Source organism: Lycium ferocissimum, chromosome 4 (assembly GCF_029784015.1).
Source record: "Lycium ferocissimum isolate CSIRO_LF1 chromosome 4, AGI_CSIRO_Lferr_CH_V1, whole genome shotgun sequence".
Taxonomy (NCBI): Eukaryota; Viridiplantae; Streptophyta; class Magnoliopsida; order Solanales; family Solanaceae; genus Lycium; species Lycium ferocissimum.
Genome location: NC_081345.1, coordinates 54500520 through 54524791, shown reverse-complemented (window position 1 = coordinate 54524791; position 24272 = coordinate 54500520). Strand labels below are relative to the sequence as shown.

General features: G+C 36.3%; 1 protein-coding gene and 1 pseudogene across 3 annotated transcripts; one reads left to right on the top strand and one right to left on the bottom strand.

Annotated features, from left to right (window-relative positions):
* Positions 1–712: 712 nt before the first annotated feature.
* On the bottom strand, positions 713–19126 carry LOC132053538 (mechanosensitive ion channel protein 1, mitochondrial-like). Of its 3 annotated transcripts, none has more exons than XM_059445618.1 (8): positions 18968–19126; positions 16673–17503; positions 16280–16557; positions 14404–14504; positions 13726–13833; positions 7284–7505; positions 4945–5079; positions 713–1069 (listed from the first exon to the last, which is right to left on the bottom strand). In XM_059445618.1, exons 2-7 carry the CDS (start codon positions 17422–17424, stop codon positions 4978–4980), a joined length of 1563 nt encoding a protein of 520 aa, XP_059301601.1. In that variant the 5' UTR covers positions 17425–17503; positions 18968–19126; the 3' UTR covers positions 713–1069; positions 4945–4977. The 3 variants fall into 3 exon arrangements, with proteins under 3 accessions (XP_059301601.1, XP_059301602.1, XP_059301603.1); XM_059445619.1 differs by lacking the exon at positions 713–1069 and adding an exon at positions 1242–2234; XM_059445620.1 differs by lacking the exons at positions 713–1069; positions 4945–5079; positions 7284–7505 and adding an exon at positions 12692–13651.
* On the top strand, positions 1805–4170 carry LOC132054198 (putative UDP-rhamnose:rhamnosyltransferase 1; annotated as a pseudogene).
* Positions 19127–24272: the final 5146 nt, after the last annotated feature.

Here is a 24272-nt window from a genome sequence, read left to right as displayed (position 1 = left end):
GTGAAAATTACAAACAAACAGACCATATTATGAAAGTGTGCAAGTTTAAAAACAATCCTCAAACACAAATTGCACTAGTAGAAATTGAGGAGGAGTAACTTTTTAAAATTGCAGCAACTGAAGCAAAGGAGGAGTGTTGAATATTACTTTCAGTTACTGCAACAATTTTCTTGTTAGAATAATAAGTAGATTAGTTCTACGGTAAGTCAACTTTATTTGAATTTAAATTTTAGAATGAGATAGGTTGTTCTGCAGATTTTTTATCGTTTAAATTGGCTATTTAAAGCTCCTTTGTGCTTAATAAAATAGTAGAAACTTTTTCGATCAACACTTTCAAACCTTTTTGCTGCCCATCTTTTAAAAAACCAACGGCCTCACTATACATATCAGACAAAATGTCGTCATTTTTTATCCAAAATGGTCAATATGACTTGTACGAAGTTTGAATGGTTCTCATATGCCAGGTATTTGATCCAAAGTGGTCTTCAAAAACTTCAATAGATCACAAATAGTGTTTAAATATGTGATGCAATACAAATATCACTCCCAATCAGTTTCTAAACATCAAAGAACAAAAAGTATATTCTCAAACCACAATTTGAACCACCGATTTTTGAGTCTATCAATTCCAAATAGGTTTTCCAATTTCCTCAACTTTTGCTCAACCCACTCTTCATAAATCTATAATGAGAATGCAGTTGAGGCACAGATATCATATAAGAATGGCGAATGGATTGGAAATTACTCTAAAAATCGAAGAAAATGAATAAAGGAGGTTGTCCAGCATCTCTTCTTCATTGTAGGTTAAGGACGAGATCTCTTGTGCAAAATATATACAAAATGGGCTATTTCTGGTAAGCTTGAAAATATGGACGCATTTTGGTTATAAGGTTAGACCGGCTGATATAGGGTAAAAATTCCAAGAAAAACTAGCAATTTGAAGTACTACCATAACCATAGCTCAACATTAAAATCTTATGACAAAGTTAAGAACTTCAACCAAAACTTCCACTGGAACCAGCTTAAAATCCTCCACCTCCACGACCGAATAAAGGTCTTCCTCCAGGATCTGCACAAAGTTAGCAACACACAAACTTAAAGAAAACATGTAAGAAAATAAATGGTCAAGCATGACGAATAAATATACTGTTTCTATTGTGGTGCCATATTCTAAGTAAAGAACTTCTATAATAAAAAGAACCTGTGTTTTAGCCATATAAAGAACCTGTGTTTTAGCCATATAAATTGACATTTTGGCGATAATAACTGGTGCTTTTTTGTCGGTAAAATTCTGAGGCCAAGCTTTCGAGCATACAATACACAAACATGACCAGAATACATCCTAAAATGAACCTAATTACTCTAACTGACCAGTTGACCGGAAGCTTCCTGTCTTTCTGGCTTTCTATATAGTAGTAATTTATCCCTTACCATGTACTTCAGACAAACATAAAGCAAAAAGTCTGACTCCGCATAAAAAGAAAATGAACATGAGCAGAGATACTATTCACATTTGAAAGGTGTCATCGCTAGCATTTGGTTACCTGAACCGATCCTTCCAACTGTTTCTTCTGTTGCTTTTATCCTACGGCTTTGCTGCCTATCTGTCTACTATCTTTTTTTTTTTTTTTTTGATATCATGCTTTGAATATTGTTTTTCTCTCGAGCCGAGGGTCTATCGGAAACAGCCTCCCTACCCCACAAAGGTAGGGGTAAGGTCTGCAGACATCCTACCCTCCCCAGACCCCACTTGTGGGAATACACTGGGTATGTTGTTGTTGTTAACCCATCCTTCCAACTCTCCATAGCCTTGGCCAAAGGAGTACAGGTCTCTTGCCTGTCCACTCCCGGGAACATTAAGAGACTACCTAAACTTCCTCCTAACTTAGCACCACTAGTAAATCTAGTGGAGTTTCCACTGCCATCACTTTACTTGATTGGAGCCTTTTGAGTGTGCCTGAAGATGCTGAGGCAAGTATAGACATTCCTGCTGATAAATTCTATACTTGAGGGAAGCTTATTATGTGCTTCATGAACCCGTCAAACTCTTCATTTTCTGATTAAAAAACCCGAGATAGTTCGAGAACTGGACATCCTGCTCGCTAAAATTCAGTCCACTGCTGCTTTATGGGTCTCTCAGCTGGGCCCGATCAGGTTAAAAAAGGATCAAATCCATTGCCTGAACTTTTGACATCACCATCACCATGTGTGGATTTTCCATCTATGGTTGCTTGCTGTAAACATTTAGCTTTAGAGAACTTATTGTTGCAGTGCACGAAGATAATGCTTCATGCAAAACTTTAACAGGACATGATGCCATAGTATAACACACATGTAAAGCTGTGGCTATACGTGCATGCACTGAACTAGAAAGTGATTACTTAGAGGCACATAGAAAAGTCTATGGAAAGCCAGTAATGTCGGTGGATTGCTACCACAGGAAGAATTACCAGCGAATGAAAGAACTCCTGCTCGTCAGCCATAATGGCAGATCTTCAAAGGGCTTGACGAAAGCCAAGATCAGCTGAGTTTATGGGATTCGGTAGGGAATGTAAGTCTATCAAGATTAAGTATACAAAGTAGAAAACAGAACACAACTCTCTGGACTTTCAATTCTGTAAATACTACAGAACCCAGCTAGGATTTGAACAAGGCAAAATACATCAAATCAACCCTAAACTATACCCAAAATGTCGATGTCACTTAAACTATATCGGTGACCTAATACACACTCGAACATCTTAAAAGTGAATTATTTTACCCCTCATACATTTATAACCAGCTGCACATGGGGAGGTGTAATACACTCGCCCGCCATGTCAGCGCCACGTCAATGCCACATCAATAAACTGCCAAATTTGTTTTTTTTTTAAAATCCACATCATTTAATTGCTTCTCCTTCACATTCATAAAAAATGCAACCACTCAACACCACCCTCCCCCCCCCCCCCCCTCCCACCGCCATTCTCCTCCCCCTCCCCGGTCAAACTCCACCACCAAAGCAACAATCCTCCATTGGTATACTTGTGAAATTTCCATTGATGTAACGTTGATAGCAAATCTGTTGCCATCTAACGTTGATAGCAGTAGTAGCAGTAATTTATTACTCCGTCCAAAATGGCACCAAATCTCTAATCTGTTGGTGCCATCTGACGTTGATAGCAGTAGAGATTTGGTGCCATTTATTTCTAATCTGTTGTCCCTCAATCCTCCTTGCCATTCTCTTTAAAATGACGAAAATTAAAATGAAAAAGGCGGAGCAGTGGTTCCTCCTTGGCAGTGACGGGGAGGACGAGCAGTGGTTGCCATTTTTTTTTATTTTTTTTTTTCTTTTTTCTTTTTGTTTCTTTGAAAATAGCTTTGATGAGTTTAATATCACACATAATAAAAAATAATAAAATTTACTTTTTAGGTAGATTAGATGCAAATTTGGTGACTGGAAAATGAAGAAGATCGGAAAAAATGGAAGCTCACCGGAAAATTATTGATGGGTTTGATGAGAAAAAATGAATTGATGAAGAAATTAAGTTGTAGAGAAGTGTGATGAGAAAAAAATGAAGAAGAAAAGGCCTGGGGGAGGGGGAAGAAGAAAGGGACCCCGGGGGGGGGGGGGTGTTGATGAAGAAGAAGAAGTGTGGGGTGGGAGGATATGAAGAAGAAAGGGGGGGCGGGTGAGGGTGGGGTTAAAAAAATTAAATCTTTAAATTAAAAAAAATGAAAAATTCTACTCAAAACGCGCTTTTTTATTTTTATTTTGATATTTTGTGCCACATCAGCAGCTCAGGGAGTAAAATAATTCACTTTTAAGATGTTCGAGTGTGTATTAGGTCACCGGTATAGTTTAAGTGTGACGTCGACATTTTGAGTATAGTTTAGGGTTGATTTGATGTATTTTGCCATTTGAACAATATTGATGCTTTACCATCAGATTTCGACACTGCAATGGAGGGGAGAGGGTTGGAACACATTTTCTGGGCACCACAGATGAAAATTTTAGCACATTCATCTATTGGAGGGTCCCTCCATGTCAGAATTTGGTTCAGCCATTGAAACGTTACACATGGACATGTTCATATGGCGTTGCCTTTTGTCTTTGACCAGGGATTGAATGCAAGATTGCTAGTAGAAAAAGGTGTGGTGATTGAAGTGAAGAGGAAACGAGAAGATTGATTGTTTAGGGGAAACGGCATAGCAATGTCCACAAGAGAAGTGATCGTTTCAGAGGAAGGGAAAGAGCTTAGAGCTCGAGCAAGAAAGGATAGTGCCATTTGGAGAACGAAGCTTCATGACTCCTACATCAGAAACTTTTGTCGAGTATTCGAAAAGTAATGGTGAAATTTAGGTTTAATCATCAACCGGAAATGACAAACAATTTTTTTGTTCTCAGTGCATGCCAATTTATAATCTTGTATAGGTTTTGTACAAACTAAGATAATCTACAACTGTATTTCCAACCGTTCAGCGATTCCAATTTATTTGTTACAGATAATGCATTTTTCCCTTCTTCACATTATTTACCATTCTTACACCGCATGCACTCCTTGACAGCGATGTAGGTAAAACTGTTTTAGTTATTTAGGATGCACCAGTTAAATTTAAAATGCACGCCTATATTCTACAGGTTGAAGAAACTGTTTTGCCCTTTTCAAGACCTATCAACTGGCTTTCTAAAGGATCCAGACTTTATTTTCACGAAGGTGAAAAGGGTTGAATAGCTCCTATAGTGTTTAAGATGCTTTATCAAAATATTACACAAAAACCGGCTAACTACACAAGCTTGGAAAACGAAGTAAATGGCCATCTAAACAAGTTTCTTTGCCACAATACAAAAAACAAACTTAGCAACTTTTCTGGGTAGAGATATTCACAAGCTGCAGTTTCACTCATTCCTTAAGACTGCACAATGTGTTGAGCAGATGAAAAAGACATATCAAGGGATCTAACCTCAAGGCTAAGACATCTTCATTCCGATGCAAATCACTGACTCCAAGGATCAGCCAGTGTGCCCCCATGCTGCTTGACTATACGGGCTGCTTGCAGAAGAATATCCTGCTGTGCTGAAAACAATTGGTCCTTGCTCTAAATTCAAAAAAGACGGCAATTATTAGCTGAATGAAGTGAAACTCATAAACAAGATCAATTAACAGCTGACTGAAGAGTAATATTGGAAGCAAAAACTGATCAGTGATATAACTGCACATGGAAATTGTCAGATACACAACAAACATAACTACTTAAAGATTCAACGCTAAAGATCATGTCAGCATTTGTTCCAAATATCTTGTTGTGTATCAATTACAGAAATCATAAGGCAGACCTTAGAAAGAAAAGATTTGCTTCTTTTCTGTTATGTGACGAAATTTGAGGTGCCAATTCTAAGGCCCTAATTTGGAAAAACAATGAAATGCAGAGGCCGTGTAACCTAATAGGTTCTTCTAGTTAATTAGATCTACTATAATCACTTTGTCCTAAGAAGTTCTAGAAATGGTTCTAAAAAATACACCTCGATTTATTCTTCTTCTTTTTTTTTTTTTTTTTTTTTTTTTTTTTTGAGAAAGGTAATAATATTATAAATCTTCAGCACACAGCCTATGCTGGAAGCCATATTTATAAGTTCAAAACAAGCCAAAGTAAACATTTCATTGTTCATCTTTCAAGGATCCAATGATGTCTAAAGAGAAGTTAGATCTTGTAAGAGTAAAGTAAGAAAATCAGTTCATCTTAATTTTCTGGATAGAACTACTTCTTCCTTCAAAACATCTCAAGTTCCTTCCCTTCCATATTGTTCACCAGATACATGCAGGAATTTTCTTCAACCATTTCTTCTGCCTCACAGTCCCTCCCATCCCATGTTGTTCCAGCATTTCATTAGTGTTCTGCAGTAGCCTTTGGCATGACCTATTTGATCACTTTCATGCTTAAACATAAATTCCATAACTGAACTGTGACCTCACAATGTAGGAATAAATTGTAAATACTTTCTGAAACCTTCCCTCATAGATAACATTTGGAGCACAACTGCGTTCCCCTTCTTCTCAGGTTATCATGTGTCAGGCGTGCTCCCTTAACAACAAGCCATGTAAAGCAACCAACCTTGTATGGTATTTTTACTTTCCAAATATGCTTCGAAGGCCAAATATTTGTATGTTGCCCAGTGCCATTGAAAGTAATGTAGGCTGATTTAACTGTGTAAATTCCACTTGTGTGCTGCGTCCAAAACAATCTATCTTCATTTGCTGTGATTCCTTGAAATTGCTCCAGGACCTTGAAAAGTTCAACTATCCTATTGACCTCCCAATGATTTAAGAATCTTCTAAGATTTACATTCCACCCGTGTGGTTCCCGAACTTCTTGAATTGTTGCATCAGGTATCTGAGTCAGATTGTATATGTCAGGGAAGAGTTTTTTAAAAGGTTGGGAACCAATCCAGTTATCCTTCCACAAGGGTATTCTCTGCCCATTTCCAACTTTGTAGCTGAAATTATTTGCAAGCAAGGCCCACAGTTTCCTGATGGATTTCCAGAAACTAACATAAAAAGGAGAGGTAACCATTTTAGAACACCATTTTCCTTCATTCCCATATTTAACACAAATCATCTATCTCCACAAAGCTTGCTCCTCAAATTGTACCTCCAGAGCCATTTCATAAGTAATCTGGCATTATGCTGCCTCAAGTTTCTTATGCTTAATCCCCCTTCCCTCTTACTGGTAGTAGCAATACTCCATTTGGCTTGATGATAACTTCTCCTTTCCTTTCCCGAAAAATATCTTCTCAACACATCCAATCTCTTTTCCACTTTAACAGGTAAGGGAAACAGAGGTAACATGTAAGTGGGCAAAGAATATATACCTCCAATTATTCTTTTTAAACTTATCAATGATTGTCTCAATTTCTGCCTACATTTTTAACTTGTTTATCCATTAAAGTTCCTTTTCTTTTTGTTATTTTTATTTTCTCTTGAAAGGGGCAGGTTCTATCTAGGTTTTGGAATACACCACCATAACTGAACTCTCGCCAATAAAAAATTGAAGGAGAAAACTTGCTATCAGAAGTTCAAGGATCTATCTACTTAAACGGATATTATCAAGTTCTGATTGTTGTTCAAGTGTTACATGACTATTATGAAAATAATCTAAAGAAAATTATCTCGTAATTCAGCATTAAACACAAGATAAATTGATTAATATTGTGCTAGTTGTTACAGTAGACATAAAGCTCAAGCAACATATATCAAATGAATTTCACAATAAAAGTAGGAAAGACTGAAACAGAGAAGGCATACCGCATATCTTAAGTTGCACCCAAGAGTTAGCTCTGCATATGTTTTTTCAATTTTAGACAAGTAGCAGTATGGTGCCTCCTTTTCCAAGAAAGCATTTGGATTAGATTTGAGCATGCTCTTTACATCATCTGTTATCTGGACAATCTTATCAAAGTCTTCGATTTGGAAAGGAACTGTAGTGACCACGGCACGCCATTGAGCACGCGATTTATTCACAATCACCTGATGTTTGCACAAACCATTCTGTCAACCCTCCACTTTTCTTTTGCGTCCTTTTCTTTACTATTAGTTTTTAGGGCCCGAAGGGGGAAGAGAGGGAGGAAATTTTTAAAAAGTAAGAAATATCAGAGCATAAAAGACTAAAGGTGTTAGAGACCCATAGATTAAGAATCTATAATATGATTATGTTTCACTTTCACACAAGATAGAGAGATGAATCAACTTTCAGCGCCTTCGCACAAGAATTATAAAATGCTCTCTCTAAGTGATCCATTGAAATGTCCAGCCTAAGAAAAGAAGTATGCACATAGATGTAGTAACACGAAGATAAAAATTTTAGCAGATTTGCAAAGCAGCACTTCTCACAACACTAAGATTCTGGATATCTGGATGTATCTGACGCGTTGCTTTGCTAGAAGGTAAATGGAAGCTGCCTTAAATTATAGGCAGCTATCCTGTTCAGTAAATAACCTAAAAAATGTAATTCACGTGATCCAGCACCAGCAACAAACTTCAGATCTTCAAATCATCGATGGAGATACTAAGGATGTTCACTATTTAAAACTTCCACCCTCCAAAAACCCTACCCTTTATTTCGTTGTCTCTGAAAAAGAGAGAACACGGTTGTGAGCTTTCTCAAGTAAATGAAGACTGCTGATACTAACTGAAATATCTAGCAGTGCTTGTATTTTTTCCATATGCTAATTAGACAAGATGGTCTAATGAAGTGTCTGGAATAACTCAATCTAGCTACGAATATAGAGAAATTTGATGAGCTATAGCAACAGCACCTATACATGTATAGCCTCTCGTTTTTAGTCAATTTTTGGTGCACCCATAAGGTTCCTGCGGATAGACTAATTGGGTATCATTGTAGTTAACTATGTTTTTGATGTAGGTAGTGAGCTCATTTGTAAACTGCTCATGTTCGGGAGTTAATTTAATCCCACATCGTTTACATATTCAATATAGTATTTACCTGATTCCCTGGCGGGGGAGGGGAAGGGAAAACGAAGGCCAAAAAACACAGATAGCCCCTCAAAGTTGGCATGATATTTTGTGGGGTAGAGAGGTTGTTTCCAATAGACCCTCGGCAAATCTGATCCTCTACGTCAATTAGAAAATATAACACTCCTTCTAAGAAGATGAACTCTGACTTAGAATCATACTCCTTATCTTTACGAGCAAATTTTTTCCACAGCACCTTTTCAAATTCAATCTCATCTAAGCTCTTTGCATTTTGCCATTTTCAGCAGCATGTACTTGTACCAAATTTACTATTTTTTCTTCTGTGAGCTTCCCCAGGAACCAAGCTGGGTTTCTTCCCCGAGCCTTTTTGTGAAATAGAAAATCAGAATTACATTTACTAGCAAGCTAATATAATCAATCGTCGATTAATAATTTTCCAAGCGCTCTAAGCTGGCAAGGTAGAAAGATAGCAGAAAAGAAGAGGCATGGAGCAGAAGGTGATGAGAGGAGACCTGGTGGTGTTCTTATATGGGTTCACTCCCTGTGTCTCTGGCAGCTGTCTCCCCAATACAGACATTGTATTCCGTTCAGGTTTATCCACGAGCAGACATATTATTAAGTCAGTCTTGCTTTCCTCTGGTCAACTCAACCAGTTTCTTACTGTTGGGGTTTTTGTTTCTTTGGCGCGGGTGGTCTTGCGGACGCAATGTGTTCAAGAGATACATTTCTAGCAACGTAAAGTGTTCAAAAGGTCACTATAGGACTTGAAGTGCCTAAACAAAAAATTGTGCCAAATTTGAGGGGCTATCTAATATCTATGCATTTACCAAAAACAAACTATCACGTATGAAATTCCATCTACTTAAAAACCAAATACAAATTTGAAAATTCGTTGGCATGGCATCTAGAAAGGCAGTTAAAACAACACTCCCTTCGCCACTTTCAAAGAGTGTTGACCAAGCATCAACATTAAAAAGCGAAGTTATATACAATATCAGCAGTATACAACTGCAGTGGTTGTTAAATAAAAAGTTCGATTGATTTGGAAATGAATCTAATCAATTTTATGTAAATTCTTTTATAACTTTTAAACTGTCAAAGGTTTAACTACATTTGACTTGTGAAACTTTTAAAAAGCAATACAAACAAATTCAAGGTCTTGGTGGTTGATTTGGTTTATTAGTGAAAGGAAAAAGAAAAAAGATCTATTGGCATAATGAAAGTTGATTACATGTATTTTGAAATCTAAACACATTCCTAAGATTTTTTTTTAGTACGATCAACATTCTTTGGGAATGGTGGAATATGCTGATCTAGTATTAAGAGGAGGAACATGTAGATGCTTAACAACTGCACCTGAGTCTTCAATTGAGGGGGCATGGAATTCACAAGGATGGAACCTCTCTTTCAGAAGGCTATTACATGACTGGGAGATTGGTAGGGTGGTTAAAATGCTGAAGGTACTGGAGATTTTTCATGGTACTAGGAATGTTTATGATTCAGTTATATGGAATAGTGGAAGCAATAGAAGGTTCTCAGTCAGCTCTGCGTACTGTATGCTTTCAGAAGGTACTCACACTTCAGACTGACCATGAAAAGTAATCTGGAAACTAAAAGCCCCCTTCAAGATCACATGTTTTTCTTGGCTAGTTGCCAGGAAAGCTTGTCTGACTAGTGATGCTTTACCGAGAAGCGGGATCCAACTGAGTTTCAGATGTTTTTTGTGCCAGGAGAAGGAAGAAAGAAATAGCCATCTCTTCCTGCACCGCAATAAGATAACTGATATACTATGGCAGTTGTTCCTTTCCTTAGCACGGATTCAGTGGATTATGCAAAAGAATACCAAGGACCTTAACTTTACCAGTTTCAAAAAAAAAAAAAAAAATATCAAGGACCTTTTATGGTGCTGGAACAGATAGAAGTTGTGGTGGAGAATGGCCCAAGCATGTACTTGGTGGACCGTGTGGAAAGAGGATGCAGTAGATGTTTTGAGGATAGAAGTAGTTCATACAAAGAATTAAGCTGAATTGTTTTATGCTTTTCAATTCTGGTTGCGAAGAGAACTATATAGATGATGAAGAATCACTTGTGGATCTTTTGATTCCTTGTAAGATACAATGTTCCCAGTAATCGGTAAATATTTGACTACCAATACCAACTTGGCGCTGATGAATACAATGTTACCTTTCTCAAAGAAAAGGAGGAACATGTAGATGCCACAAATTACTTGGTTAACAACCTAGATAGCCCCTTAAATTTGGCATGATTTGTTAGTTAGCTTCTTGTTTTGCTTTTTTTTTTTTTTTTTTTTTTTTTTAATTAAAAAAAAGCATGTTATTGAGTTGCTTGATGCACTTAAAACTATTTAGTTCATGTGCAGGGAAAGTATGAGCCAGATTGCTATTTTAAAATATCTGATATTGGCAAAAAGGGTCTTAGCTATATCAATATTGTTCCTTAGAACTTTCAGCAGTTGCTAATGCATTAGCAGTTCTTAGCAGTTGATGATAGTTGAGCATGTTTACAATCTGTTGATGATATTAAGCATGCCTATTCTCTGATAGTTGATATATCTGATTTAGCAGTTGTAATACATGTCTGTGATTTGCAGTACATTACTTGTGGGTAAGACGTTGGGATAGCGATCTCGAGCTCCTTTTTTTAGCTAGGCATGTTATGCCACTTAGCAGATAGCGACTCGACAATACCAAGTGCTTACCAGGTAAGATGAGTAGTCGATGCACGGCGCCAGGCGAGTTAGATAGGCGGCTAACGCATCGAAGACGGGTAAGACATGTAGGCTAACGAACCCAATGCTTCGTAGCAGTTATTGCAGCAACAGCTTGATGTTTACTTGTCTTACTCAATACTGTGATTTAGTTGCTTGCTTGTATAATCCTGTTACACTTGTTGAAGCTTTATTATGCTATTATGCACTAAGCTTGTCCCAGGGGTAAGATAAGGGTGGGTCGAGGATCTTACTAGGTCATTTTGACTAACCATTTACTGCTCCGTGTAGATACTATTGAGAGCGATAAAGTTGTTGATCGTCCAGTTCTACAATTGAGGTGAGCCAATGATCCTATCGAGTTGCGTCTCCTATTGTTGTATCTCAGAATCTTAGTTACTCCCTGACATAGAGATAATTTGGGATTATGGGTTTTAGTTGATTTTGTACTCTATTTTATTACCAGAACTCTTTTACATTTAGTACTTAGCATGCTTCTGTGTATTCTAGCAGTTCATAGCATAGCCCGATAAGTACATAGCATAGCCCGATACGCCTAGCGTGGGTAGTAGCTCGTCAGATATGAGTCACAGCCTAAGTGCTACATTTGGATCATCACAGGAATCGAACAAGGAAGTTCAAGGCCAATTAACCTCATCAAGAACTCAAGTTCAGCACATTTTCCTTAGAGGGTAACTAGAAGGGCGTTTCTGTATTGGCTCCCGGTTGTCATAACTATAAGTACTCATATTATTTGTGTTATTTCTTTTAAAACGAATTTGAATGAAGAAACCCTTGCGGGAGCTCAGAATATCTCAGTTCTTACCAACATTAGTCACGAACTATTGGAAGAAACTAGAAAAGGAAGACCGAGTGGGATTCAAAGAAACTAGCGGGCTGATCACTAAATAGATACAAATAGGTGCAAATTCTGACATCACCACAGAAAACTTGGTTCTTTCGCTCCTTGCTGGCGGAGCGGCATACCGGAAAAAAAAGCAAGAAATAGGAACGACGGAACGAAGAACGGAACTGGCTTGATAGCAAAACAAAAAAGGCGTATATTATGGGGCTCCTCTGGTGATAATGCTTATTTTTGGTTGGAGAGCGCTGCTTTCTTCAGCTAAGGAGGTCATCCTTCTCGAGAGAAATTCCCATTCAGTATGAGAGTTAAGCCTTTCTTGCATTTCCACTCGGGCTTGCTGCTTTTGTTTTAAAAAGCCCTGGAAATGGTCTGCTAGGTCAACGAACTCATACTAATGCTAGGACTTGTCGCAAGCTAATTCGGAAATGAAAGAAGTCTACCGAAAGCCCTTGGTACTTGTCTGATCAATCACACTGATAGCTTCAATAGTTCACTGAAATTTATGTGAATGATCGTGACAGCTCTTCAAATCCTATTCAGTCTGATTAGATATGTCACTGAAACAAAGTGATTCCGTTCTCTCTCTCTTTTCTTTTCGGATTCCTCACTTAAGTTAAGCTAAGATGTTTGCAGAATTAATTCCTCTTCTAGCTTAGTATTGCAGAATTAATTCCTCTTCTAGCTTAGTATTTAATTTGTTTCTTTTACGTATTGTAATGTTAGAGTTCCAATATTCAATTGCTGCTTTGGTTTCTCCTCTTTACATCTTTTAGCTTCCGAATCTGCTTCAGCTCATGTGCACACCTCGGTCAAGCAGAGGTGTCTACCTGGTACAAACTAACCAAATTAGAGTGCCTAGCTCCGGTAACTAACTACGTTAGAGGCCTAGCTGACAAATTGTGCCAACTTTCAGGTGCTATCTGGGAAGTTAGCCAAATTAACTTCTAGAAACCAAAAGGAGAAAAGTTGAACTTGACCAGTTGAAATGTGAGTACCATGTAACCTTCTTTTATATAATAACAAATGATGGGTAAAACATCGAAAAATAGGAAGCGAAAATCATTTGGGACGGAAGAAGAACAGGAAAAAAAGTTCCAAAGCAGTCTCTCAAAATAACCACGAGGAAGTGTTAGCCATGAAGGGGTAAAACTGGAAAAGTAAGCAGATATTATTAGTAGCTAGTTTTTTGTTTATATTGATGCTAAAGAGAATATTCTTTTGAGCTAGTTATTTAATTCACTTTAGTAAAACTAGAGAAAACGCCTTTAAAGGAACCAAAGATATAATAGTGGGCTTACATCTGTACAGTTCTGCACCTTATATAACAAAGGGCACAGCTATAAGTCATCTTAAGCTTCTATAGTTTTAAATTTTAATTTTAAAAAATCTTAAGAGTCTATATGCAGTACCTAGTGCTTACGTGTAGCAATTCACGACCATGCAATTTAATACTGGGTAGAGATCTAAGATAAAAGGTCTCTCAAAAATGATAACTTCCCCGGAGAACGACGAAGAGTAGCTGGAATTTGTCAGCTCCTTAGCTTTATAAGTTTTTCATACTTAATCAGCTGACAGTTCCCTCCATACCTTAAAGATATCTCACTTCATCAAAAAAAGGAAAAAAGAGAGCAGTGGAGCATCAAATAACTAAGAAACTTCACCTGACTGGAAAATAATGAATTTGGGACAATAACAGGGAATTTTTCTGCAGTCAACAATGATGTAGTAGTGAGCCCCATTTCAACCACTTGACCTTCCACTGATCCAGCCTGCAAAAGTAGTTATCTGCTAAGCAATTCATGGAATTATTAAATATCATGTTGTCAGAAAAACAGGATACGGGCTCCGATAGATCTACTCATTAGGAAAACATTCTCTCTAGATCATGTTGTCAAGATCATGCTCAACACCAGCCGCAAGTCTTCATATTTTTAGCACTCCATTCCATATCTTTTTCAGTCTTCCTTGCCCTTTAACTACATCATTATTACAATATCATGCTAATAGATGTATCTCTAGAACTTGAATGAATAGTTTATAAGCCCGGTTAAATGTGCCAAGTTAAGTCTCCTTTTTTTTTTTTTTTTTTTTTTTTTGGAGGAAGTAGAATGTGCAAAGTTAGTCTTCAAATAGTATTTTCATTATCCACCATTCTGTAATCTGTCTTACTCTAAACAATCCAAAAGTTTTTCTAACAAATGTTAATATACTGAATAAAGGCTTTTCATGTATTTCTAGTTCTTTGCATGAATCGTGCCAAATCCATAGATACTAGCAATTGCAATAACAACAAAAGGAAAAGGAATTTTTATTAACAATTAAGAAATCTTTTGACATACTTTTATCGTGTCACCAACTGAAAAAGGTTGTGAAAGCTGTACGGAGAGTCCACTAAGAACATTACCAAGGATGTCCCTAGCAGCAAAAGCAGTAGCCACCCCTGCAGTATTTATAAAAAGGCAAAAGTCAAGAATGAATTGGAACATAAATGAGGGATAATTAAAAAATTTATAATTATTCAACTAATCATTGTCCACATAGCATCTTCATATATACCTATGTACCAGCACAAACTAATATGTTCTCTATCGGTATCATTGTTGACATGATTGCTAGTTTGCTACTATAATTGCAATACTACTTATACCTCTGAACAGTGGAACTTATTTAGTACCCTAATTACTACTATTGTTTTATCCCTTTCCTTTTTCTTTTGGATAAGTAGCAATTGGGTAAGATCAACCAAAGTGGGTAGCCTTAACTGGATGAGTCTGGTAATTATCTATGACTCCTCATGGTCCTATAGAACCCAACATTTCCCTGAATAAAATGATTTCAAAATTTATGCACATTTTCACATGGGCGCCCGTAAGCAAATCTGTCCACTGTTGTATATCATTATGTTTGGTCCCATTCTTACTCTGGGAAGTCAAGATTATCTAAAGTTGAACATCATCAGTACACTGTAACAACAACATGATTAACATGTGTTCTTATGTAGAATGATGGGGGAACTTTTCGCCACACAATGCTAGAAGCTACATCAAAAGGTGACTCATAGCAGTTCCCCACACACAGGAAAAAGTTTTTTTTTTTTTTTTTTTTTTAAAATAAGAAAATAACGACTACAACCAGGCACCAAAGGAAAAATGGTAGGTGATAAAACTTCAAGCACTAAGAAAAGGATAACAAAGTTAAAGAATTTTGGACTACTATGAATAAGATGATCTGAGAGGAAAACGAGGATGAGGAGCAGTTAGGCCTTCTGGGATTACACTATAAACGTAAAAAGATATGCATCGTGACAGAACCAAATGAAGCAACAATCAAATATGCTAATGATTATGCGTGTCTTCCGTTAGGTTAGAGAATTTTCATTAGCAAGATTCCATGGTTAATCAGTAACTGAAAAATTCCATTCGCAATAGGGCAAAGGTGCAAATATACCCCTCAACTTTGCGATTTAGAGCAAATATACCCCCTTTAAAAAAGTGGTGTATATATACCCTTGCCGTTACAAAATAGTGCAGATATACCCCTGCCCTTACACAAATAGTGCAAATATACTCTTTTCGCTTACGGGATTTTATTTTTAAAATCATTTAGCTTATTTTTTAATTTAAAAAAATGCCACGTGGCTTTAAAAAAAAAAAAAAGTCTACTCATTTTTTTGAGTAGACGTATTTTTCTAAAGCCACATGGTAAATTTTTTTCTGGTGGGTCGGGTCTGGTTCGTTTAAAAAAATATCTCCGTGGCTTTAAAAAAAAAAATAAGTCTACCCATTTTTTTAAACGAACCAGACCTGACCCACCAGGAAAAAAAATATCATGTGGCTTTAGAAAAATATGTCTACTCAAAAGAAATGGGTAGACTTTTTTTTATAGCCACATGATATTTTTTTTTAATTAAAAAAAAAATCCGTCAGCAAAAAGGGTATATTTGCACCATTTTGTTACGGCAGTGGTATATTTACACCACTTTTATAACGGGGGTATATCTGCTCTAAATTAAAAAGTTGAGGAGTATATTTGCACCTTTTCGCTTTGCAATAAATGGGCGGGTCATCAACCCGTCCAGATTTGGGTGGATCATGCTAATTTTGCCTCGCCTAGATTAGAGTATTTAGCAAACTAAGCGACCTTTTGTTTGTAGGAGCCTTCTCACATCATAGATGATAGAACAAGGCAGGTGGGAACCAAGCTAAGAAAACTCACCTCCAATTCCACCAACGGTCAAAATAGATTGTACAGCTACTCCACAAACTTCAGCTAAAGTCATTAGTCCAAGGGTGAAGAGGCCAACGGATGAGATTCTGTCCAAAGTCAACAATCGATCACGGTCAGCTTTTTCAAGGCTCTTGACAACCAAAGCTCTGCTGATCACATTTGTTTTCCATCGTTGTAGAAACCAGACAAATGAAAGAGTCGCAGCACCTCTCCAAGTCTGGAGAAGGTATTGCGATGCAATAGTGCTTGGTGCCACCATCACAGCGCTGCACATATATACAATTCAACAATAATGATATAACCGATCATCAAACTGAAATAATATGGGATAAAACAAGAAATATAATATGGGATAAAACAAGTAAGAAATATATTACTAACATCTGTGAAAATGCCATGAAAGTGATCAAATATCGAACGGGGTCCTCCATAGCACCCCAAATACTTTTCTCATAAGGAACCGGCCCCCATATCGAGCTTCCAGGCAACAAAGCAGCTGGTCCTTGCATTGAATACTTGTGAAATCTCCTCAAAAGCCTTGGCAGCACCACCCAAGCCATTAAGGTACCAGTTAAAGTGCCACCAACAGGAACAATTACATCTCTCAGATAAGGGTGTGCATCAAGCACTTGTTCAACATAAGGAGTCATTTCGGAAGATGCCTCTTTCGCCTTTTCCCCGGTATAAGTCACAGCATCTACAGCAGTTTGCCAAGCTTCCTTAAAATTACCAACCCATTCATTTCCACTAACACCACCTGTATCTACATCAGACCCACTTGCTCCAGTAGAAACTCCTGAACCTTTAGGAGTATCTCCTTTACTGCTATCAAACGACGAATACCATCGATTATTCAAAATGGGGCTAGCCACAAGAATTGATTTACTTCCCCTCAAACTTTTAGTATCAAATCTCCCACTGAGATATGAAGTAACATGACTGGTCCCACTAGCAGAGTGTATACCCCTTGTATTAAAACATTTTGGGGCAGCATAAGTTTTTGAATAGGTGGGCTCCCTAGCGTGGCGATTACCATTTATGCAAGCATATGAAGGTCTGACATCAATCTGATTTGCTAATTTAAAAGAGGAACTAAGGGTTCTTTTCAAAGTTGAAAACCTAATAGTAGCCATCAATGTGTAGAGTTTGACCAAGTAATGTATATCTCAAATGAAATTCGTTGAACTTCAACCCACAATTCCCATCTTCAATCTGCAACAAGTATTGAGCCAAAAGTTACAAATGGGTAACAATAAACAAAATCCTAATCAAAACAAATAAAAAGGATCTCTCCGCTTGGCTGTGAGGTGAAAGAGAATGAGAAAATTGACTGACCGGTAGAAAAAAAAAACGAAAATTAAGATTCATATACGTATACATATATCCATACAGTAGCTATGGTAAACACTAAAAAAGCTTGACGCAGAAGTATATCGTATTTCAAATTAGATCAGGCACACCTACGAACACACAAGATCAGCAAGATACCTATTACCTACTACGTTTAGGGCTGGGTAAATTAATATGCGCTCAATTCATGTGGTACCAATCAAGATAAAGCCAACATATACTGACAACAATGTCACGTTTTAAATATAGTTAAGGCAAGCTTGCCCCATTTGCAAGGTACATTTCATTTCATTGACCTCATCATTTGAAGTAATAGAGCAATTCCGGCTCCGTTTTAACATAGTCAAATTTACATTCAAATAAGAATGAGAAAGTAACATATGTTATATTATGTAAGTACTTTTATCATTAGAAAAGCAAAAGGAGATATCAACCTATAGCATTGGCCCAAACATCACGGAAATTGTAATTTACCTAAAGTTGGGGAACCTAAAGCAAAATACTTTGCAGGCACAGCATTTAGAGTTTATCAATACATGTAAAGTGAGGTAAAGAATTTGATATGATTTTTTTCTTTCACTTAACCTTATGTATTTAGGTTCAAGTTTATAGCGTCTACAATTTGTGTTTTCCAGAAGGCATAATACAAAGATAGACACCTTTTAACTTGGCCTCAACTGACAACTAAACACCCCAACTTTGAGAATGCACATCTAGAAAACCTTTTAACTTGGCCTCAACTGACAACTAAACACCCCAACTTTGAGAATGCACATTTAGACACCTTTTAACTTGGCCTCAACTGACAACTAAACACAACAGCTTTGAGAATGCACATCTAGACACCTTAACTTGGTTTTAGTTAACCCTATAAACACACTTTTCCGGATGTGCATTGTGCATTCTCAAAGTCGGGGTATTTAGTTGACAGTTGAGGCCAAGTTAACGTGCCTATCTATGTATTATGCTTTTCTAGAACCATGCAAAAATCTGTCATTTAGATGGCATAATCGACTGTGCAAGATCGGTTCATTTAGGCATATTATCAAACACCCTCCGTGCATCAGTGAGCAAATCTGATTAACTACCTGGCACCCCCAAAATCGTATTAACGATAACTAGCTACAATTAAAAATAAAAAATAAAAACTCAAACTGAGAAGTTTGAAACCAAAAATAAAAAAGAATAAGTCATCTACAGACACATGCATTTGCAGAATTTGCCATTAATAGTAACAGATAATAGTAAGTAACTTGGTTCGTTTATGGCGAATGAATAGAGCAAAGTCAACAGTAGAAGAAAAAAAGGCTTAATTTAGCAATTTACCTTCAAAAAGCAAAGCTTAATAACTCAAATTGGAGAAATAGAAGATGGTGTTAACTGTAAACAGAAAAATATAGAGAAAGAAAAGGGTGACTTGATTTGCAAGATAGTGAGGAAAACATTTTACCCAAACAAGAGAAGAAACAAGGAAATCATGCGTTTTATTTTTTTCTTTTTCTTTTTTCGACAGCAGAAATTGGAAATAAAAATTATTCACTTTTTTTTTTTTTAGAATATTTTTTCACTCTATCGGAAAATCAGTGTTTCACTCTATTACTATTTCGGGACAATTTTTTTTTTTTTTTAAATTAAGATACGCTTATTTTGAGACGGACGGAAAAAAAGTAAGCAGACGGTGCTATATTGGTCATATCAAGAAATGTTTTAAAAATGATGTAAAACCCTTTGATGTGATGTGCTCTCAATCTGAAAAGATTTGTATAGTAAATTAAGCCCCTGTTTGACCATAAGAATTATTCACTTTATTCCAAAAAAAAATCACTTTATTCCAAAAAAAATTTCACTTTTTTTTCTAATCAATGTTTAGCCACGAATTAGAATACAACTCGCAAGTTGTATTCTAATACAAAAAACTCAAAAAATTTATTTTTCAAAAAATTTCAATTTTTTCACTTTTTTACAACTACATTTCACCAAAAACTACAATTTCAAAAACTATGGCCAAACACAACTCCAACTCCAAAATTCCGAAAAAAGTGAAACTTTTTTTGGTATTTATGAACAAACGGGGCCTAAGAATCAAGTATAAAATACTAAAAATGTACTTGTAAATAATACTTATGTAGACACACACATAACTTCAGAAGATTTCTTTTATTAAAAAAAAAAAAAAATTATTGATTACACGTGTTGTGTACTCCCTCTATTTCAATATAATTGAATTGTTGGAGTGTGGCACACCCTTTAATAAAGATATATTTCAAGACATTAATCAAAAGGTAATTTGCTAATATTACCCTTTTGATTTTTTCCATACTTTTCTTAAAAACTAGATATAGTCAACATTAGGATTTGATTATGATGATTAGTAGTTAATGAAGCAATATGCAATCCCACGAAAAAATTTACTATGTGTGAGACATGCCAACTCATACTTGTGTGAGGCATTGTTTGATTGACAAATGGACTAGTACGGGTCCCACTTTCCAATCTATCAAAGGCGCACTGTGTTTTTTTCACTGCCTACTTTCCTTCCTTCATTATCTTCTTCCTTATGCCAATCACCCACCATTAAATTCTTTTTTTCATTCCTTTTAAAATGTCTTGTTTCTCTATTTTACTTAATAAAATACAGTAAATGTTATTTATCATTTTTATAACACGATTTAGATTCTTTTATTTCAAGGGTTTAGTTTTGAGAATGGTTTTGGGGGATTTTGGTTAGTCGATCTAATTAGTTCTAGGTTTTTTTTTTTTTTTTTTTTTCATGTAGTGAATTTTGGATTGACCATTGTGACCAATATATAAGATTGATAATTTTTGACAAATGGTTCAGCTATGGCAAATGAAAATAAATATGCCAGGCCAAGTAGATAACTAGAGGCTATTAGCAAAAATAATCCTGAAGGGAAAGATGGTGGGATCCTCCGGTTGTGGTTGTACGGAATTGCGCCGGTACTTCTGTTTAACAATCAATCTTGGTTTTATCATCATTTTCGTTTATTATTTCTCTATTTCTGTTATTTGAAAGGAAAAAAAATATTGAGGTGGGTGAAAAATTTGAAATTTGAAGGAATTGAAAAACTCAAAAACTGGACAGTGAAATTGGAGTATATAAATGTGGTCTGTATCTAATAAAATTGGTTTCAAAGTTGATGAAAAACAGAAAATGAGGAGAGGAAAAAATAAAAAGGGGAAGAGAATGGCGAGGAAAGAGAAACAAAATGGCAACGAAGAAGAGAAGTGAATGGGGGGTAGAACGAGGAATGCTGACATGTCATGATTGGGTGGGTCCCACATTATAATTCCAATTAAAAAAAATCCTCTCACACACCACGTAATATTTGTGCCTCACCTATTGTAAAACTTCTCCAATCCCACAGCTTGCACATTTTGATTCAGACTTGACGGGAAGCCGGATAACTTTTTTTGACTAGCCTCCCCCTTTCGTTCATCAAGCTCTCTCGGATGACTATGCTAGGAACATGCACCTTCGACATGTGAAAAATCAATGACCAACTAGAGAGCACGCTACAACGACTTTTTGTTCCACATCAACGGTCTCCACGGCTTCAATAGCACAGTCATCAACCTTTGTTAACAATCCTTTACGAAATCAATGGGACTCTGTATCTCCCATGGTATCTAGTGTAGGATTTCCTTGTACTGCTATTACTACTGATGTAGATGCCTTTGGGCATCAGCTCCCTGTGTACTTTTAATTATATTAATATAAAGTTGTCTTCAAAACCAAAAAAAAAATATGCAATCCCAACATTGGCATATGCTTTTCACGTTGCTTGCCATAAATTCATCAGATTGGTTTACATTAGGAAATTGAAGTCAAATTTTTGGACCCAGTTTTGACACCAGTTTCCTCGAAAAAAAAGTTTGTAGAGTTAGAGCCAAACTTTAACTTGATAATTTCAGCACATTTAGAAACCTTAAACCCATTTCTTCTTAAACACCCTAATAAAAATTTACATGGAGCAAACATTTTAAACATTTCCCGCCAACATTTATCCTACAAAAAGGTTTAGTTTTCTAAGTGCTGATTTAAAATGGCTGCAACACAATTTGATCTAAATATTCCATTTGAGTATGATACAAATGAACTTCCTGACCTCAATGTTGATACAGATCATAACGTTGATGAATATGCAATCCCTGACTTGAATCTGGATCCCAGTGAAAGTGATGATACACAACTTAAAGTCGGATTGCAAGAATCACCAGAAGAACCAAATCTAAATTGTGGTACATGATTTTTTTAGTATTGATTTCTTTGTTTTCAAAATGCTTGAACAATTTACTTCAACTACATTTTATCTCTGCTAGGATTTTTTTTTTTTTTTAGTTAAATTTCAGCCACGTGGCCATTTTATTAATAAGTAAAAGTTGTCAAATAAAACAACAAAAAGTAAATGAAGAGTGCAAAAGATAAGAAACCTAGTCTAAAGAATGGGGAAAGAGGAGGTGAGCTCCAATCTTCTAGATCCTCGTTCAATTGCTACTCAAGAAGCCGGATAATCTTGGATCTGCAGCTGAAGATGGAGAATGGATGATGTACAAACCCATTTTGTGTTGTTTGAGTTATCTTCGATTTCACCATTGTGCATATTCTTCGCTTCTTGTTGTTTCCTTAATTTCCTTGTGGTTTGTGTGATTTGCTGTTGTTTCCTCTGTTTTCCATATGGTATGTTGTTGCACACCTCCATTTGCTTGAATTTCACCTTCTTGCCCGCAAAAACCTGAAATATTATGCTTGAAATTGTTGTTCTATCTCATCTTCAAGCTCTGCGTGTTTTCCTTCATCTTTTTGCTTTTTTAATCCTCATGTATGGTCATTGTAGCTTATCGCCATTATCAATTTCTTTCCTTCACTTTCCAATTGATGAAAACTACTATATTCCACATTTCATTTATCCAGTGTTGTATTTGAGAGATAATCAGCCATTTTGTTGCCCTCCCTCAGTATATGTGTGATATGTAGTTGATGATTTGTAATTATGCTTTCAATCTCCTCAATCCATCTCACATTTGCCAAGGTGGTTTCCAAACTCCTTGTATCACTTTTTGTAACAATAAAGTGTCTATTTGTATCATCACCTGAGTGTACTGTTCCTGTCACAATATCTACATGCCTCCAATATAGTTGTTTCCTCTGCTTGTGTATTGGTGGTGCTATGGATTTGCTTAGCTTCTGCATAGACCAAATCCCCTCTTCCATCTCTTAGGCAAAACCCATAAGAATTCCTCCCTGGGTTACCTCTTGATGCGCTATCTGTGTTGCATTTGTAGGAACCCATAGGAGGAAGTTCCCATAACACCTTGACCATTGTGACCTTAGGTGTATAATTCTCCAAGAAACTCAATATATCAGGCCATTTATGAGGATAATTTTGTAGTGATGACCTTCTAACTTTGAGTAACATATGAACATTGTTTGTTACCTGATATATGACTCGGTGAAGGGAGATAGCATTCCCTTTGTGCTTCTTCTGATTTCTTCTTCTCCAAATCTCCCATATTATCATGCATGGAATAGCCTGAAAGTATGCCTTCATACTCTTTGACCGGTAGTGTCCACCATGTGAGCATTACTTCTCTAAGATGCATTCCTTCAATGTTTATACCTGCAAAAAAAGAGAAATAGGACCAAGTCCTGTTAGCTAGGGGTGGCATGGTATGGTAGATACCGATTATCATACCGAAATTGAAAATTTTTATATCGCGATTTCGGTATTATAGTATTTGGTATGGTATTTGGTATGCATTTTTAAAAAGTTTAGTATTCGGTACGGTATTCGGTATTCATAAAGAAAATACTGAAATACCGAATACCATACCGAAGTATATAATTACATATACAATTCATATATCTTAGTACTATAATACTAACAAATATATAAACTAGTATTATTAGAAAACTAATTGTTTAAACGTTGGAACTTTGACTACTCTATCTTGATTTAAATGTCTTTTTTGTGTAACTGATTTACGAAGGGGATTGCTTGTACTTTCTTTTGAATATTTTTACATGTGTAAGGTGTTTAGTACATAATAATTGAGACGTTTCTAAAGTAGCGAAAGTCATAATTCTCCACGATATGAGTATATGTAAGTCGAAGTCCGACAAACTATGGTACCGATTTACCGTACCGTAAAATATCGAAACCGAACTTTAAAATACCAAACCATACCGAATTAATTTGGTACGGTAATGGTATAGTATTTTTAGAAACCGAAAATTGAAAATACCGTACCATGCCCACCCCTAGTGTTAGCTGTGTAAGAGTGTAGAAACAGGTGTGTCATTATCTCCTGTTTGGGGTCATTGCAGCACCAACATATATATGGTAATGCAATACCCAATCTCCTCGTGATATCATCAATAGGAATCTTAAATTTCCACATCCTCCATGTGAAAAAAGACATCTTAAACTAAAGGCCTTTAATTCATATGCGTGAGAACACACTATTTGTCTCTTCCTTTTGTCTTACATATTCCCAAGCAGTCTTTACTGTAAAATTTTATTTTGTGCTCAGCATCCACCATGGTTTATCCTTTTCCCCATTTTCTCTTGGTGGCAGCACTTCATGAATGATATATTGAACTAAATCAGGA

What these genes read in the sequence shown, in the direction of transcription:
- LOC132053538 (XM_059445618.1), bottom strand. Translation starts at nt 17,424, where the DNA reads ATGGCTACTATTAGGTTTTCAACTTTGAAAAGAACCCTTAGTTCCTCT. An exon ending in CAGTTGGTGACACGATAAAA is followed by an intron (nt 13,834 to 14,403) that starts GTATGTCAAAAG and finishes CTACTTTTGCAG; the next exon opens with GCTGGATCAGTGGAAGGTCA. An exon ending in ATTCATTATTTTCCAGTCAG is followed by an intron (nt 7,506 to 13,725) that starts GTGAAGTTTCTT and finishes TGCAAACATCAG; the next exon opens with GTGATTGTGAATAAATCGCG.